Raw genomic sequence first — 19,127 nt, 5'->3', positions numbered from 1 at the left:
TTTAACCTTTCTCTGCTTTTGTTTTCTCAACTCCTTAAAGATGAGGACAATTATATCCCATGGGGCTATTTGTAAGGATTGAATGAGTTAATATATGGGAAAGTGCTTTGAGCAGTCCCTAGCACACATTAAGTGTTCAGCAACCATAAGGTGGGATAATTGAAGGCAAATCTGTGTGTGGCCAGCAATGGACCTTTTCTACCTTCTCCCATAGAGCTCCCAGCATCTCCTGTGAATAAATGTTAGGAAAACATGGAAACAGACTGTCTTTATGTGAAAGCCCACCAAGGTGTCAGTTAGTTTCAGGCACCTATCATGCATCTCTCTTGGTCTGATTTTTTGTTGAGGGTTTCTTGCAAAACTGATCCAACTGGAGTCACCCCTAACTGCCCTCTCCTGCCAGCCTGATCGCCCCAACTGCCCTCCCCTGCCAGCCTGGCCACCCCCAACTGCCCTCCCCTGCCAGCCCGGTTGCCCCTAACTGCCCTCCCCTGCAGGCCTGGCCACCCCCAACTGCCCTCCCCTGCCAGCCCGGTTGCCCCTAACTGCCCTCCCCTGTTGGCCTGGTCACCCCAAACTGCCCTCCCCTGCAGGCCTGGTCCCCCCCCAACTTCCCTCCTCCCTGCATGCCTGGTTGCCCCCAACTGCCCTCCCCTGCCAGCCTGGTTGCCCCCAACTGCCCTCCCCTGCAGGCCTGGTCCCCCCCAACTTCCCTCCCTCCCCTGCAGGCCAGGTTGCCCCCAAATGCCCTCCCCTGCCAGCCAGGTTGCCCCCAACTGCCCTCCCCTGCAGGCCTAGTCCTCCCCAACTGCCCTCCCTCCCCTGCAGGCCCAGTTGCCCCCAATTGCCCTCCCCTGCCGGCCTGGTCATCCCTAACTGCCCTCTCCTGCTGGCTTGATCACTTACAACTGCCCTCCCCTGCTGGCCATCTTGTGGTGGCCATCTTGTGACCACATGGGGGCGGCCATCTTGTGCGTGGCTGTGACGGTCAATTTGCATATCACCTCTTTATTATATAGGATAAGAGCTGTATCTTAATTAGTGACAACAGAAGAAATATGTGTGGAAACTTACTCTACTTATCATCTGTTACAGACACTCTGGGTCAGCTAAATAAGCATATTGTTTTGCAATGTGGAACTTCGGAGTAAACTAAGTCTTCATTTTAGCAGTAGCCTATGCTTGAAGAATCAGTCCTCTGACTAGGATAGTCTAATCCTTTATTAAATTGTGTCTTGAGTCCCAGTAGTTATTCTGCTTTCTGAGTTGCCAATGGAGCCTGTGTCTCATGGGCAGGAAGTGTAAGGCTTGTATCTGTGTGTTTTGCTTTCTTTCATCTGCTTACACACAGACAATGCAAGGAAGTACTTTGCTGTATACTTTATATTTTTTACACTGTTTCATTAAGCCTAATTATAACATTATTCTACTTGAATACCAGCTTAGCAATAGCATTCATACTGTAATGCCTAATATTTAATTTTTATAGAAATGATATATCTTTATTAAACCACTCCCTGAAAATATAGATAGCATCATATATTGAATGTATTTTAATGCCCAATCCCTTAGTCCCTTAACAGCAGAGACAACTGAGTTATGAGTTTGCAGTGAAATTAATCTTCCCTTTTAAGCCTCTCTCCCCTACTGTACTCTTATGTGATGTTTATCTCTCTGTTTTCTTTCTCTTTCCCCTTTAGTTACTGGTCTTGAGAGATGGGTGAGTTTTCTTCTTTGAGATGATGGGGCAGGTATTGCCTGGGGACGCTAGCTGGGTTTTACTCCTCTCCTTTGCCCACCCCATAGAACCAAACATTCTATTATTTTGTCCTCTGTCCCCTTTCCCTTCTGTGTAAGTGATTCACATGATGTTACCTCTCTGCGAGTTATTTATATGATGTTCTTAAGTTTATTGTTTGTTACTGCTTAAGAAGATGACTTTACAATGATATATATTACTTGCCAGTGTTTTATAGACTGAATTGGAAATGTGATGCAAACATAACACACACATTTTTCAAAGTGTCCTTATTATTAAAGATTTCTCTGTGAAATCTAAGCTTATAATATATATATATATATATTTTAAACTGGATTGTTTGCCTTTTAGGAGTTATGGAAAGAGGAAGCCCAAAGTGAGAAACAGATAAAAAAGAGTCCTTCACTAACTTCAGAAAAGAGGTTAAGTAGAGTACCATCAAAATCACTGGATTTGAATAAAAATGAGTATCTTTCTCTGGACAAAAGCAGTACTTCAGATTCTGTTGATGAAGGTAAAGAATTTCTTATAAATTTTAATATCATTTTAATTATATCTTTTAATGTTAATCTTTGTATTAGGTGTGTGCAGATTGAGAATTTAGTTGCATTAGGTACAGTCTCACTCTACAAAGAACCAAAAAAGGAAGGAAGTTAACAGAATATAGGGTGAAGAGGCTGCTAAACCTAACTCATCTTCACTTTCCAGAAGCCAGAATTTGAAAATATCCATCACATTTAGCTTTTTTAAATCCCAAGCCTTCAGTCAATGGAGATGGAGCAGCAGTGGAAAGCAAATCTCAATAAAAATCTGTTACATTATAATTATACTTTCTTTTAACCACCAAAAATGAGAGGGGAGAGGGGAGAAAGAGAGAGAGAAGGAGAAGGAAAGGGAGAGGGAGAGAGAGGTGGAAGGAGAGAATAAAAATAAAAAGCAGTTGCTTAAAGGAACGATAGCAAGTCATGTTCTCTCTGCTTTCTCTAAGTTAGTATCAATAACTTGGGCTTGTCATACTTATTAAGTGGGCATTTTAAGGATTAAAAAAAACACACAAAAAAAACATTGTAAGATTATTGACATGAAGCCAGTGGAGTAGGAAAGCATTGGGGAAGGTTCCGGGTAGTGATTGGTTTCAAGCTGAGGAATGGGAACCATGTCTGGGTTTTTTCCAGACCTGCTTTCCTACTAGCAGTGCTCGGGATAGTACCAGGGACATTGCCGTGGTTTGGATCTGTGGGACATATGAATGTGCTAGTCTAGCTGCTGTTTAGGTGAGACCTGGTTTGAGAACCCCTGAAGTCTTTTACTATCATGAAAACCAAATCCATGAAAATCCACACTAAATCCCAGTCAAGTCTAAATCCAATCCAAATTAAATCCAAATCTAAAATCAGATCTAAATTCAACCAAACCAAGTCCATGAAAACCCAATACAGATCAGGTTAGACCTTGGTTTGGGAACCCTGAAGTATCTTTAATAAAACTAAACCCATGCTCTTAAAAACATAGGTAAAAATCCACTATTTCCTAGGAAGTGCAGGCTGCATTAAGAAGACAGTTGTTGAGTTCTTTTTGAAAAGATGGTTAAGAGAGAGTATTTTAAAGGCATCGAGCCCCTAAATCCTGGTGTTCTTACCTTTCATGCTTTGGTAGACAGCGGGTATGAATTAGTTATCCCCTGCCTGGCTGAACCTCTGACTTTAGGAAGATCTACTCTGGCACCCAGTGGCCAGATGGGTAAGTGACACCAAAACAAGGATTCTTTTTCCTTTTTCACCTGCTCTTTATAACAACAGTGCTTCAAAAGTGGTTTCCTTATTGAGTTCCTATAAAATTAAGATTAATGATAGGTTACGTAAAGGATACCATTAAAACTCATATACACGGCATTCATATCTAGAAATAAATAAAGAATAACAGTGGTATGGTTGCTGTATTGCATGTGAACCCTGATCACATTTTGCAACTTGTGAAGATACCATTTAAAGATACCATTTGGGCTTCTCAGCAGTAAGACCTTCCATGCAACATTCGGCCTCTGTGCAGGTTTTCTTTAAGGTGCTTTAATTAAATTATCATTTGACAACAAATCAAGTACTGCTATTGCTTTCCCTAAGCAGGTTTCAAAATCTTGGGCTTATCAAATGTATTTATGTGGGTTTTATAATGAATCTATTTTTGTTTGTTTGTTTGTTTCTGAAAATTGTGAGGTTATGAAGACTCTTGAAGTCCATGAACTGGGGAGACAATGGGAAAGGTCAAAAGGAGTAAACCATCCCAAGAAATTTGGAAACGTGTGGGGATTTAAAGGGAGCTAGGGAGATGGCAGATTAGACCAAGCCTCACTTTATTTAAAATGATAGTTTTTTTAATCTACTATTACGAGCAGGTTGAGTGAGAAAATGAGAGGATTTCTTTTCTACCACATGTATCCTGTACTCCTCGGAAGGAGGCGCTGGACTGTGCTGATATAGAGACTCCTTCGAGGCCCATGTAAACTTGAGAGGAATCAACAAAGCAGAGCATCATAAACTACCTCACGAGGGGCCTGAAGTACTCCCAGCAGGTCCCCTTGCTGTGGAGTTCCCTGGAGCCCCACTAGGGAGAGCCTGGAATCTGCTGCTCCTTTTTCAAAGCTCTTACTCTGCACTAGGAAATTTAGACCCCACCAAGAGTGAAGGTTCCCTTTTTAGGGATATTTCTGCACATCCGTAAGTCGGTTCTGGGCTTTCAGCTGCTGAACAAAAGGCTAGGCATTGTGTTTTAATCTGTTAAACCATATTAGTACATTAAAACTTTGATATATAATAATTCACAGACAAAGCCACAGAACTTTGTTTCTTTAGAGGGTTGTTGCTGATAGATTTTCCTAGCTCACTCTTTGCCCACTTTTGGGGAGGAGTTCAAACCATCGGAGAAGATGCTGGGAGTTGCCTGGCAAATGAAGGTGAGTGGACACCATGTAATGTATCCACATCCACAAGTACCAGGAGGTTATGGCTGTGTTTTCAGGATTTGCTTCTTCCCCATGCCCGCCTCTGTCATGCCAGGGGTAGTCTGCCCAGGAGGTGGAGCCTCGAGTGGAAGCAGACAAACTAGCTCATGGCCTGAGACACCTGCGCTGTGTCATGTGATAGAAGTTAAATTTAGTTTTGTATAGCGGAGGCTTCCCTAACCAAAGTGACTTATGCCGAGAATGGAAACTAAGGCAAAGATTAAGTGGGGGGGAGGGGTGCATAAAAATAGCGAAGTTGGAATCCATGGTCTACAGCTGACAGAACAAGACGAGTTAGAGGCCAAGCCCTGCAAAGAGAAACAGGAATCAGATTATCGAGTGATGCTTATTAATGAATAAAGGTGAAGACAAGTGTACCTCTGGGGAAAGCCAAAGAAAAAGCGGGGACATAGTCTAGCATGTCAGGCAAGCAGCTAAACGGGGTGACCCTGACACCGTTACCCGAGTCAGGTTTTTGAACAGCACTATCAAACGTGGCTTTTCAGGTGTAAAGAAAGCCCTCAAACTGAGTCCAGAAGACGGCAGGTCACCAGTCTTTAGAAAATGGAAGAAGATATAACAAACTGTGTCCTCAGTCCCTCAGTGAAGCTCCGACTCGCCTGCTTTTCTTGCATGCCTACCTAGTACATCTTTCATGCTCCTTCAATACACTGTCAGCATGTCCCAGTTTTATCCATGTCCATGGCCTTTTCCGATCTCTCTGTCCCAATTTCCCCACCGTTTCCACTGGCCACTTTCAAACTGGTATGTTGAGGTAATACCTCTTCTTCACTGGACATGGTGACCTGCTGCGACGCTGAGCAGTGCTCCTTTCCCCATGTAAGTCCCAGCTGCCAGCTCAGGAGGTCACAGCAATGCTAAAAGCGATGCTCCTTGGATAGGAGGCTCTGAAATACCATGCGTGTCATACATAATTAGTCCCAGGTGGAAATAGTTTATTTCACGTCCTTACTTCTTCACACAAATTTACATACCAGAGGTATTACTGTTACTTTCCTTTAGTGATACCACAAGTTCTGTTTTTATCATTTACGATACAGAGCAGTTTATCTCATAAGGGAGCTTAAATGAAATATGAAAATATTATATTGAAATGCCTGTCTGAGTGGGATTTGTTTCCTCCTTAAATGTGAACAAGAACTTTACTTTTGCAAATGATAGCTCCAGGGCTCCTCAGAGAAATGGCTGCTTCTAGGGCTGGGATGGGGACTATACACAATGAGCCTAGAGTGCTTGTAGTGCCAGAAATAAAGTGCCTAAAATAAAAGGGAGGTGTGGCCAAGGACACAGGAGTCCACCTGAAAGAGCTCCTGATGGCCAAATAAAAAAGTTTGAGCAACAAAATAAATAATTCTCATGGACTAGAGAATAAAGTAAGTTCATACTGACATAAATGATGGAATAAATACACAATGGAGGAGGAAACACAAATCTTGCTCACAAAGTTCCAGATAATGTATGTAGATACTCCCCCTTCCAGGAGGTGGAGGGTAATTCTCTCCTCACAGTGACTCATTCCTAACAAATCGACTATTGGAGGGGCAATATGGTAACTCGGCAATGGAGAAACCTGCCAGACACCACCTTAAACAAGCGATCAAGGTTAGCATCATCACAAATCATGTTGACATGTCTACCACCGTCCCCAGTTCGATGTGGAGGGCACTTCACCTTTGTGGGTTCTTCCCGCAAATCCACAGCCCTGGTCTAATCATGAAGAACCCTCATGAGCCCAGAGTGAGTGACATGCTATAAAACATCTCACAGTGCTCTTCAAATGTGTTAAGGCCATTTAAAAAAAAAAAAAAAAAAAAAGGAAAGCAGGAGGAGGGACTGTCATAGATTGGAGGAGATTAATGAGATATAACAAGTAAATGCAACATGGTATTTTGGATTGGCTTTTAGTTCAGAAAAGGACATTATTGGCTGCGGGGGCAGGGAAGGAGTATTAAAGCCTAGTTTAGTTAATTGTACATCTACAATTACTCAAAAAGAAAATGTTTAAAAGTATGGTTGCAAATTCAGAGTTCTATAAATAAAAATAGACCCAAGATATTTTTAGTGATTTCAATAGCCACTAAACAGATTTACATACCAGAGGTGTTATTGTTAATTTCCTTTAGTGATACCACAAATTCTAAATTTGTTCAATCAAAAGTATTTTATACTCATTATGTGTCAAGCACATAATATACATTGGTGTTTAAAGTCAACATGGTTCCTACTCACGTGGAACTTAAGAGTTCAATGCAGGAGAGAGACAATAGGCAAGTCAATAAGCCGACAAAAATATAATTACAAGTTGGGAAAAGTTCTGTGAAGAAATGAGCTGGGTCAAGAGAACCACCTGTACTTATTTGTATTCTTTGTGAATATCTGAATTATTTTTACAATGAACATATATTACTTCTGTGTCAGAAAGGCTATTTATCAAGCCTAATTGGGAAGCTGACTCACAAAATCTTAGCAAATTGCCTAGTTTCAGTGATTCATTTCTATGCCGAAGGAGCCATTATTTGAAATTGCAGTGAAGAGCTTTTGCCTACAAGAGTAAGTCAATATTTACTTGATATCTTTAAGTCCTGTGCATCTATAGCAAAGTAGAGAGACACAAATCATTTAATGATGGAGAAAAAGCAATAGTTGAGATGAAGACAGAGCTAGAAAAGGTTTTCTGATTCTTAGACCAGTCTTTTACTTTCCCAGACTGCTTCTTGTGGTGCAATATTGGTGGATGCTCTACCCAGACAATTCTTAGAGCTTGATTTCTGAAATATGGGGAGTTTTGGGCACAGTTTCCATTTTGTATTGCATAATCCCTGAAATAATAAATAACCCCAGTCCTGAAATCATTAAAATTACATATTGGATTGCTTGACTCTATTTCCCTTACTTCACCAGGCTCCTATTCCTAGCTGTCTTTTCTTTCTGATTATTCTAAGTTAAACTCCTGGAAATATAAAATAGAGGTTAAGTTTGCATGTTTTGGAGCTGTAGTGAATTCCAGTTCCAATTCAGTCTCTCCCTAACTGTGGAGCTTTGGTGATCACTCCGTGCCTCAGTTTGCTCATCTGTGCAATGGAAATAATGATGATTCCACGTATCTCCCAGGATTGCTGTGAGGATGAGTGAATATTTGTAAGGTGCTTAGCACAATGTATGGCATATACTAAGTGCCACAGAAGCATGGGCTATTTTGTACAATGTTCCCTAGGACTATGTTGAGAGGTGAGCAGATACTGCTTCTTCATTTGTGGCCAGTAGTTTTCAACCTCATTATCATTATTAGGTTCCCAGAAAATCTGTAATATTTTATTGGACATTATTTAACTTGGAAGCATACTTTTCAGAAGGATTTCTTAATGTGTGGCATTAAGAATAGGGTGTGTATACAGTGTTACCTGGCTTGGGGAGTCAGCTTTGAGAACGTATTCAGGCTAGTAAATGAGTGAGTGCAGCAGGTACTAGAGCCATTCATACTTTATGTTTGCTGACTGCATGAGCACTCAGAAATGCGTCCTGCTAAGTGCGGTGGTATATGCTGCGCCATGCATCTAGTTTTGCTCTTGAAACCCTTTGAAATATTCTTTTGAATGATACATTATGGGAGTTTGATATCATTCAAAGTTAAATATTTCTCTATCTTTTGGGTATTGACAAATGAAATATTGATCATTATAGTTTAACTATATACTCTTATGTATAGTTATATATCATACATATATACACACCAATTTAGAGTTTTTATAGTGCCCTGAATGTGCTGATCACTGTAATCACATTTAAAAACTATTTTGTATCAAAAACAAGCAAACAAAACCAAACCCTTAAATTACCTTTCCTTGGTTGCTTCTCTTATGGTTCTGTTTTTTTTCTCTCCACAGAAAATATTCCTGAGAAAGACCTTCATGGAAGACTTTATATCGACCGTGTTTTTCACATCAGTGCTGATAAAATGTTTGAATTGCTCTTCACCAGTTCACGATTTATGCAGAGATTTGCCAATTCTAGAAATATAATAGGTTGGTTTTTGTGTTCTTATCTGAAAAATTTAGGAAGATTTTATTCTCTCTAGAAGGTTGAGCCTATATAAATTGATTTACATTGTCAGGGAGAAAATCAGACAGGTCTGACTTTACTTTGGTGATATGTAAACTAGTGTTTAAGTATTTCGGTTAAATTCATATATAAACAATAGTTGTCCAGTTAGTCAGATCCATTCAGAGCCTTTGAAAAATAAAGCTCTATTTATTTATTAATGTAGCAATTCAGTTGGGTTGAACCTATTTTAAAGGGGTGGTTGTGGAACAGCTGGATGCTAGTAGAGTGTAAATTGGTACAATCACTTTGCAATATGGTTTAGCGGAATCTACTAGAGCTGATCCTATATATTCTCTCTGACTCAGCAATTCTACTACTAGGCATATATCCTTCAGAAATGGATACATGTGTACTCTGAATGACATGTACTATTATTCATAGCAACATTATTTAGAATGCCCCAAAACTCAAAAAAGCCCAAATATCCACCAGTTCTAGGCACAAAAAATAACTGTTTATTATTCATAGTAGAGTAGCAAAGCACTTTCTAACTAATTGTTATTAGAGTCTTGTGATTATATAAAGAATTTCATAGTTTAAAAAAGTCTTTTATTATATCTTCTGAATCTATTTTGTATTTTCTTGCTATTCATGTTTGCCTGTTGAACTTGACATTTCAGAAGAGTTGGATACATTATTTCTCTTAATTTTTTAAGATGAAGCCTGTTGATACTGTACTGCTGTTTTATGGCTGAAAAGGTCCATGAGGAGCTAGCATGTTACTCTTAAAAGAAGTTTGTTTTTTGAATCATAACTGTGTTTAGTGTCCGGCATCACTTCTGGCTTCAGTGTGGATGAATATATGTGCTATCTGGTGTTGTAAGTGGCTTTGGGAAGCAAAGGCTTCTGGCTAGTTCTAAATCTAAACAGTTATAGGCACATTGTTATTTAGACCTAGAATTACTCAGAACGTTTTCTCCAAAAGAGAGAATGTGCTTATGATTGCACAGCATTATGATGTCTTCTGAACTTGTTACCTGGTTATCAGTTATATTTCTTGATAATGGATTTCAAAGGTTTCTTTTAAAAAGAATTGTGGCCCTGGCTCAATTGTGGTGTGGCTCAGTTGGTTGGAACACTGTCCTGTGCACCAAGAGGTCTGCCTGTTTGAATCCCGGTCAGGGCACATGCCCAGCTTGTGGGCTTGATCCCTGGTTGGGGGGCATATGGGAGGCAACCGATTGATGTTTCTCTCTCTCCCTTCCCCTCTCCAAAATCAATAGAAATATTTGTTTTAAAATATTATGAATATAATGAAAATATTTTCATAGTCAATTTGTAGATTTAATCTAATCAGCACTAAAATGGCTACAACTGGATCTAATTATAATCTTTTTAATTAGGGAGCTTTTAAATCGGTGTTCTTTTAAGCCTTTGTTTATAGTTATATGACTACTTATTTTATTTCAAAGCTTAGTTTTGTCCTTTTATGCAACTTTTTAACTTTGAAAAAAATGTAAATCTTCCGAAAAGTTTCATGAATAGTCGAATAAAATACACATACCTATCACCTAGATTCACCAATTTTTTAATTGTGATAAATGTATGAAGGTAAGATACCGTTTTAAAGTATACAATTTAGTGGTATTAAATACATTCATATTGTTGTGCAGCCGTCACCACCACCCAGCTCCAGAACTTTTTCATTTTCCCAAACTGAAACTCTGTATCCATTAAACAATAATTATCCATTACCCCCTCCTCCCAACTCCTGATGATCACCATTCTACTTTTCCTTTTAATTTGACTATGCTAGGTACTGCCTATAGATGGAATCATACTATATTTGTCCTTTGTAACTGGCTTATTTCACTTACCATAATGTATTTAAGGTTTATCCATGTTTTATCATGTATCTTAATTTCATTCCTTTTAAAGGCTGAATAATATTCCATTGTATGTATATACCACATTTAGTTTATCCATTCATATACTGATGGAGTTCTGAACTGTTTCCACTTTTTTTGTGTGTGTTAATCCTCACTTGAGGATATTTTTTCCATTGCTTTTCAGAGAGAATGCAAGGGAGGGAGAGAGGGGGGAAAGAGAGGGAGAGGAGAGAGAGAGAGAGAGAGAGAGAGAGAGAGAGAGAGAGAGAAAGAGAAAGAGAGAGAGAGAGGTGAGAGAGGAGAGAGATGTGGTTCGCTCCCCACCTCTAGTCCAGGATGCATTGACTAGTTGCCTCCCGAATGCGTCCTGGACTAGAGGCGGGGAGCGAACCACAACCCAAGTAAGTGCCCTTGACTGGGAATCAAACCGTGACCCCTTGGTGACCACACTGGCTAGGACTGTTTCCGCTTTCTGGTCGTTGTGGATAATGCTGCTGTGAACACTGATGTACAGATATCTGTTTGAGCCCGTGCTTTCAATTCTTTTGGCTATATACCTAAAAGTGGAATTTCTGAATCATAAGGTAATTCTGTGTTTAATTTTTTGACTGTTTTCCATAGTGGCGACATCATTTTACATTCCCATAAAGATTGCAGTTTCTCTACATCCTCACCAAACTGTTATTTTCTTTTTTTTGTGTGATAATAGCCATCTTAATAGTTGTGAAGATTCACCAATTTTAAATCTTATTACATCAAAGGATTCTTAAAGTATTTGTTCTGAAATTCCTGATTTTCATTATTTCAACTCAATAAATTAAAATGGCTCTCTTGCCTTTTTTTTTGTATGCTGTTGCCATTTTTCTTAAAATTTCATGCCCAATTTTTTTTATACCTTGATGAGCTTTATTAAGGTATTGGGGAACTTGACTTTTCCAAGATGTTGTTAGTTAGATGATGTCATGGCACATGAGATTCAGTAGGTTTGTTGGTAACACTGGTGGAAATACAAGTAGAAGACACTTTTTGTTGTCCTTGTTGATGGCTGCTTTGTTGAATAGTTTTAACAGCAGAATTCAACAATACCTTTCAATTCTATTGCTGATTCACAATGGATTATTTGTATATTTTTTCTGAAACCGGCTGGCATATGACCAAAGTAACCTTTGAATAGCATTTTAGAATTTTATAGCTTTCATGTAAATAAATAATTTGTGTAGCAAATTCTGGGTGATACATTCCATGGTTTGTGATATTGCTTTTTTAATTTGGTTGTAAGATTTTCCATATACTCAAAAGGCAGCTTCAGGGTCCCTCATTAAATCCCTAGACCTAGCTGTATGAAAGAAATTGAGTAAAATTGGGTAGATCATAATGCCTGGCTTCATTCCTTTGATGATAGGTAATGGGGTTAACTAAAGGCTCCTATATTTTAGGATGCTGATGAATAGCAGCCAGACGTATGAATTGCCCAAGTCCATTTGTGCTAACAGCATTAGATGATTTAGTCATATCTTTGAATAGAGTTCATGATGCTGTTACCTCTACTTTCCTAGTCTTTGGCTTGTAAGATGACCTTTGCTATATAGTGCTATAGTCTAAAGATATATTTCTGTTCAAAGTGTGTTTTTACTCACTGTGTTGTTGCTAAGCAAATAAAAGAGAGTTTTGACGAAGGTCTTGCTATAAATACAGAGAGATTATCCTGTAGCGTGTGCTATATAGGCTACATAGTTATTTGTATTCCACCACCCCCTCCTTATTTAAAGATTTCAGCAGCTAAGCCATTAACATTACATGACCTCTCATTGACATGATTTCTCACAAGCTGGGATCCAGGCCCCATTCTTGAGTAATGACACAGGCTTTGTCTTAAATGATGGGAAGGCTGAGTGCTTTTGGTCTCTGTTTGATAAGGCTGGTGCTGTCACTTCTCTTTGTAGATTCTGGGGGGGTTATTTATTTTTAAATGTTGTTATTGATTTGAGAGAGAGAAAGAGAAAGGGAGGGAGGGGGGGGAGAGAGAGAGAGAGAGAGAGAGAGAAACATTGATGAGAAAGAGAAACACACCCCCTACTGGGGATCGAGCCCACAAACCTGAGCATGTGCCCTGACCGTGAATGGAATCAGCGACTTCTCGGTGCATGGGATGACACTTAATCACTGAGCCATACTGGCAAGGGCAGTAACTGGGGACTTTAAAACAAAGCCTACACATGAACCAACTTTTACTTTTATCTTAGAAAGAAAAGTAAAAAACGTATTAAGAGACAACACTTACAGAGGAACCTCTGGCCCGTGGGCCATATAAGGCCCGTGAAATCATATGGTCTGGCCCTGCCACGGCATTAGGGGTGAGTTAATTAAATGTTTGACCAAACATAGCAGGCTGATTTTTAAGTTGACAATTTTGTTTGGCCTCTGAATGATGTTATAAATATCAAATGGCCCTTGGCAGAAAAAAGGTTCCCCACCCCTGATAGAAGTAAATAGATCTTATGTGTCACATATAAGAAGAGTGTTTTGGACTGGTCAAAAATAAAATTTAAATAATTCAAAAACTACCTCTTTCACATATTTCAAGTCATACCCCTCAGATTTCTAGAACTAACTCATCTTATGCTTGCTGTGATCAGATGTAGTATCTACCCCTTGGCATGTGGAACCTGGAGGCAATCAGCTGAGAACCATGACCTACACCATAATTCTGAACAATCCGCTCACTGGGAAGTGCACCGCTGCCACGGAAAAGCAGGTATGGCCCCTCGTCAGCATTCCAGAGGAATCACGTGTGGGGAGAGAGAAAATGCCTTTCCCGGTCACTGTTCATAAAACAACGTCAACAAATAAATGGCAAGAAGAAAAGGGAGCAGAAACTGTTATCAGTTAAAAGAGACTTAAGAGACATTTCAACCTAATCCTAATTCAAACAAACCAACTGTAAAAAAAGGTACTCATGAGATTTAAGAAATTGTTAACTTTTTTGTCTGTAATGGTATTATAGTTATATTTTAAAGAAAAGAATATTTATCTTTTAAAGAGACATACTGAAAAATTTATAAAGAGATATACATATTTATGTGTTTACTAGAGGTCCGGTGCACGAATTCATGCCCGGGTGGGGTTTGGCCAGCCCGCCCTGATCAGGGCCCGGCCGGGCCAGCCAGGAGAAGGGGACTCGCAAGGTTGACCCCGCCCCCCGATCGGGGTGGGGGTGCCGATCGCTGGCAGGGCTGCTGGAGGGAGGGGCCCTGGCAGGCCAGCCCCACCCCCTGGTCGAACTCTGGTTGAACTCCTGGTCAAGGGAACAATTTGCATATTACCCTTTTATTAGATAGGATGGATGAAATTCTATTGATGTCTGGGATATCCTTTAAAAGTAGGCAGAAGATGGTGGGTATGTGTGAGAGGGATTGTGGGACTGGGGTATAGATGAAACAGGACTAGGTAGAGTTAATGTTGAAGCTGGTTGATGAGCTTGTGAGGGTTCATTATGCTTCATTTCTACTCTTGTGTATGTTTGAACCTTTTAAAGAATAAGTGGGTTTTAAAAAGAACTCTATTGGCAGGGCTGGGGTGGCTCAGTTGGTTGAGTGTTGTCCTGTGCACTGGTTCCATTCCCATGGGGTACACATAGGAGGCAACTGATATCTCTCTCTCTCTCTCTCTCTCTCTCTCTCTCTCTCTCAGCATGTCCTCAGGTGAGGATTAAAGTAATAATAATAAAATAAAAAGAACGCTATTGGAATTTGATTTGCAGAATCATGCCAAGGGTTAGGGTCCAATAACTCAACGGCTGCTGTGACATATGGGGAAGAGATGATAAGATATTTAATACCCCGCTCTGTGCCGGCATGGCACTGTTTTATCGCAGAGCTTGTGTTTGGCCAATTTGGGTTGAAGTATAGTGCATCTGTTGTGCAAATAGTTTGAAAATATCTGTTAACATCTGAACTAATTATGCTATTGTAGTTTTGTCCATCAGTGTTAAAAACATCTTAATTTTTTTTTCAAAAGAATCTCAGACAATTAAGAAAAGTTTGGTATTTTGGTATGAGATTCTTTGATAACCTTAGAGAATAGGTATAAAAGGTATGATTACAGTAAGAAATGTTTGGCCAGCAACCACTTCAACCTGTTTAGGAAAAGCAGTTTTTTGATTGGTGGCCTGCTTTTTTGATGAAGGGTGGTTTTATGATACTTTGATGAATTTGGGGGTGGGGTCCTTAATTTGTTCAAGCGATTTTTTTTTAATATATATTTTATTGATTTTTTACAGAGAGGAAGAGAGAGGGATAGAGAGTTAGAAACATCGATGAGAGAGAAACATCGATCAGCTGCCTCTTGCACACCCCCTACTGGGGATGTGCCCGCAACCAAGGTACATGCCCTTGACCGGAATTGAACCTGGGACCCTTGAGTCCGCAGGCTGACGCTCTATCCACTGAGCCAAACCGGTTTCGGCTGTTCAAGCGATTTTTGAATTGTTCCCTAACAGGAACATTTAAAATTCTTTATAAACTAATAATATACATAAGAGATTATATGGTTGCTTTCTCCTCCTCATGTCTAAAAGGGAGAAAAATAATTACACTATGAAATGGCAGAGAGGCAGGACATACCATTTCGGCAGGTCCCTTCTTCTCAATTCATAGACAGCACCGCCAACGTGAAGGCTCTTCTGGCTTTGTACATAGGCTTGGCATGTCTTTTGTAATTTCTGAAAAAGAATTCTAATATATATGTTCGGAATGGACAAGGAATCTGATATATTAAACATGCACATGCAAAAAAAATTTTTTATCGTATTTTGGCAGACACTGTATAAAGAAAGTCGGGAAACACAATTTTATTTGGTAGATTCAGAAGTGGTGACGCATGATGTCCCCTACCATGACTACTTCTATACCGTGAACAGATACCACATCTTCCCATCTTCAGAGCAGAAATGCCGGTTGAGGTGAGCTACTGCAGATGAATGTTTCAGTCAGGAGAGATAGGTTAGATTATGCTCTGGTAACATAATAGTAGTCCTAAGATCTTAGTGGTAGCTTTACACAACAAAGCTTTATTTTTCATTCAAATTACACATCCACCATTGGTCAGCAGAGAGATGGGGCTCCTCCCTCCACGTCCAAGCCCATGAAGGGTTAGACATCCTGGAGCTACACAATCCAAGAGTATGTGTCATTTCAGCTGCTACAGAAAGAACTGTGCTCACAATTCAGTGGCCAGAACTAAGCACGGGACCCTGTTTAATGGCCAGGGCCCTGGGAGTTCTTAAGGAGCACATGGCCCAATGGGAAAGAAGAAATGTCGGTGCTTTAAAGTTAGTGATGGGCCATCAGATGCTTGGCCTAGTCTTAGCCAATGTAGTTATTTTCAACTAATTTATGAGCACTGAAGATTTTTTATACAAGGTGTTTAGAAAATTTAGACTTTATTTTGAGCCTTTTCTGCTATTTAAGTAAAGGAACTTCAGGACGAGAGAAAGGAAAGAAATAAAATGTCAAGTACTTAGAAGGAAAATTTGATGACGTTGTTAATCCTACATAGTAATTTTTGAGAGAAGTCATTATCAGTGAACATATTTTCTTTTATAATATAAATGACTCTAAATCCTTTCAGTTCCCCACTGAATACAATCTTATATTTAATTGCAATGTTAATATAACTGAATTCTGTCCTTTAAATAAATATTATTCTTATCCTGTTAGAGTTTCCACAGACTTGAAATACAGAAAACAGCCATGGGCCATTATCAAATCCGTAATTGAGAAGAATTCCTGGAGTTCATTGGAAGACTATTTCAAACAGCTTGGTTTGTAAATTTCTTAATTTATCTATTTTTGTAAAGATAGCATTTATTAACAAAATGGACTAATTATTAATTTGGATTCAGAGCAGAAACTGGTAGATGATGTTGGAATGACTCCCACTGAAGTGTGGTTATGACTACCCTACTTGGAATTTCACACTTTTAATTCTCATTGGTCTAACAAACACTTATATAATTCTTACTGTAAGCCAGATATTGCTCTATGTGCTTTATAAATATCAACTCATTACAACCTATGAGGTAGGTATTATTATTTTTTTCCATTTTACTAAACAAGAAGTATTGAAACACAGAGGAGAGGTTAAATGATTAGCCCAAGATCACAGTTAGGAGATGTCACACTTGCCTGACTCTGCAGGGAGCCAGGGAAGCTGACTGCAGTGAGGGCCTACATACTGGATCATACATGTGCACCTGTGCTTGTTAATGTAGGACAGTCCTCAACCCACATCTGCCTTACCAACGCAGCTTTCCTGGGTTTGTGCAGGCGTACTACACAATGGTATAATGTACATGCGTGAATTTTGTGGAGGTGGGTACTAGACTGGGGGAAGTAATACAGTAATTCTGTTCGGATATTCCTTAAAATTCCTTAAAACACAAGAAAAAAATATAGCTACATGAGCATAATTAATTTTAGTTAAAGCAAAGCTGGTGGTCAGTCAACTCAGGTAATTTGTCTTTCATCCTCTAGATTATTGGTTATTTTATTTCCTTGCTTTTCTCTCTCTGGTTATTTCATTATTAAACACCTAATCAGGAGCAAAGAAAATGAAAATCAAAAATTAGTTTGGCCACTGGATAATGAGCTTCTAATGAAAAAATCTTGTAAAGGTAAAGGTTGAAACAATTGACAAAAATGAGTTTTTATGTTGTTTGCAGATTTGCTTTATTAGGGCTTCCTTTTTTGCAAACCCTTATTGTAAATTAGAACTATTATTTGCTACTCCTTCCTTTGAAATTGACCATCAGGTACCATAATCTATCTTGGAAATCTTTCTAATGATCCAATATTAGTGGGTAGCCTGTTGTTTCTATAACTGAAATCGTTACATTAATATTTAATATAGCACATGGCAAATTTGCTCTGATGATCCCATCATTTATTAATATAGTTCATTCTTCCTAGAATAATGAAGACTTATTATGGGATCACTGTACTCTCTAAAACTTTTCATTAAGAGTAAGGTTTGAATGTAGGCCGTAAGAAGCCAAGCAATTGTTAAAGAAAGTTTCTAAGGCTTAAAAAACAAACAGAACACAAAACAAGCACCATATCCACTGTACCTTACAGTTGAGAAGCTTACTCCAATGCCTAAAGATTTTTTTCCTTCTTAGAATCAGATTTGTTAACTGAAGAATCTATGTTGAGTCAATCCATTGAAGACCCTGGAAAACTTAGTGGCCTACGAAGGAGAAGGCGAACATTCAACCGAACAGCAGACACGGTTCCTAAACTTTCTTCTCAGCGTTCTTCTGGAGATGGGGGTTTGGACGACAAAGGGGATGCTGCAGGTAGCTATTATCTGGGGGAAGGCTTTAGTTTACTTATATGACGCAGAAGATGTCTCTGGAGCAGTTGCAAAATAGCAGGCGTATGGCCAATAGGAGTATCTTATTGGATCACATGGCATTTTAAAAAATGGACATTTTGTATAAAAACTCAGACCTGACACCCCTGGACCAAATCCTTTCATAGCAACAGTTAGTTGGAACTTAATAGTAGTTGCTGCGTTAGACCATGTCCCCAGTCCCCAGTCCTCACCATTTGTCCCAGCTGCTGGATACTTCGCTCATAAATTTCCTGCTCAGCACTTACAGACATTTGAGTTCTACCCTTGAATGTACTATAGTGATTACAAGTTTTTAATCCTTATATACTGTCAGGGCCAGTGCAGCAAAATTGCAAAGATGGAACTTGACTTCTTTTTTTTTTTTAAAGAAGTTAAATCCTCACCTGGATTGTCCATTGATTTTTAGAGAGTGGAAGAGAAAGGGAAAGACAGAGAGAAACATCGATGTGAGAGTAACACATCGATTGGTTGCCTCCTGCACACACCCTGACCAGGCTCCAAGCTGGAGAGGAGCCTGCAACCAAGGTATGTACTCTTGACTGAGATCGAACCCCGGACCGAAGGGTCCGCAGGCCGACACTCTATCCACTGAGCAAAATGGGCTGGGGTGGAATTTGACTTTATTATCCTTGCTGCTCTCAGTGTTGAAGACATCCTGCCTGTACTAACGTTATTCCCTCCCTCTTGGAACTCTAAAGCTGCAATACCTTCTCGTCCTTCTACATTATAAAATGCTCTTGTAAGGCTATTTCCCTCCCACTTTTTAAAAATAAAAAATGTTTAATGTTGACATTGCAGGTGTCCCCCTTTCCTCCCCTTTGCCCACATCCACCCACTCCCGCTTACCCCTCCCCTGGCCTTCTTATTTCTTAGTGTGACTCTGTCCAAGCCAATGGTCCAATTTTGGAATTTCAAAGTATGGGCAATAGAGAACAGGCAAAGATGACTTAAATTTTTTTAAAGGAGGCAAGTATTATACACCTAGCTCAAATATTGTTTGCCGAGA

At 39.5% G+C, this 19,127-nt stretch overlaps 1 protein-coding gene across 4 annotated transcripts in view; it reads left to right on the top strand.

Moving 5' to 3' along the window:
* Positions 1–19,127, top strand: part of GRAMD1C (GRAM domain containing 1C) — an 85,953-nt gene that overhangs the window by 56,630 nt on the left and 10,196 nt on the right. For 3 of the 4 annotated variants that reach the window (XM_079763280.1, XM_079763279.1, XM_079763282.1), the window contains 7 exons: positions 2,111–2,273; positions 3,416–3,499; positions 8,663–8,800; positions 13,345–13,463; positions 15,526–15,668; positions 16,426–16,529; positions 17,886–18,062. In XM_079763280.1, the coding sequence (XP_079619406.1) occupies positions 2,111–2,273; positions 3,416–3,499; positions 8,663–8,800; positions 13,345–13,463; positions 15,526–15,668; positions 16,426–16,529; positions 17,886–18,062 (928 nt within the window). The remainder of the gene's footprint in view (positions 1–2,110; positions 2,274–3,415; positions 3,500–8,662; positions 8,801–13,344; positions 13,464–15,525; positions 15,669–16,425; positions 16,530–17,885; positions 18,063–19,127) is intronic. The other variant, XM_079763281.1, reaches the window with a different exon arrangement.

This window comes from Cnephaeus nilssonii, assembly GCF_951640355.1.
Source record: "Cnephaeus nilssonii genome assembly, chromosome: 3".
Lineage (NCBI taxonomy): Eukaryota > Metazoa > Chordata > Mammalia > Chiroptera > Vespertilionidae > Cnephaeus > Cnephaeus nilssonii.
Note: the sequence above shows the minus strand (reverse complement) of the source record. Positions and strands in the feature narration are given on the sequence as shown.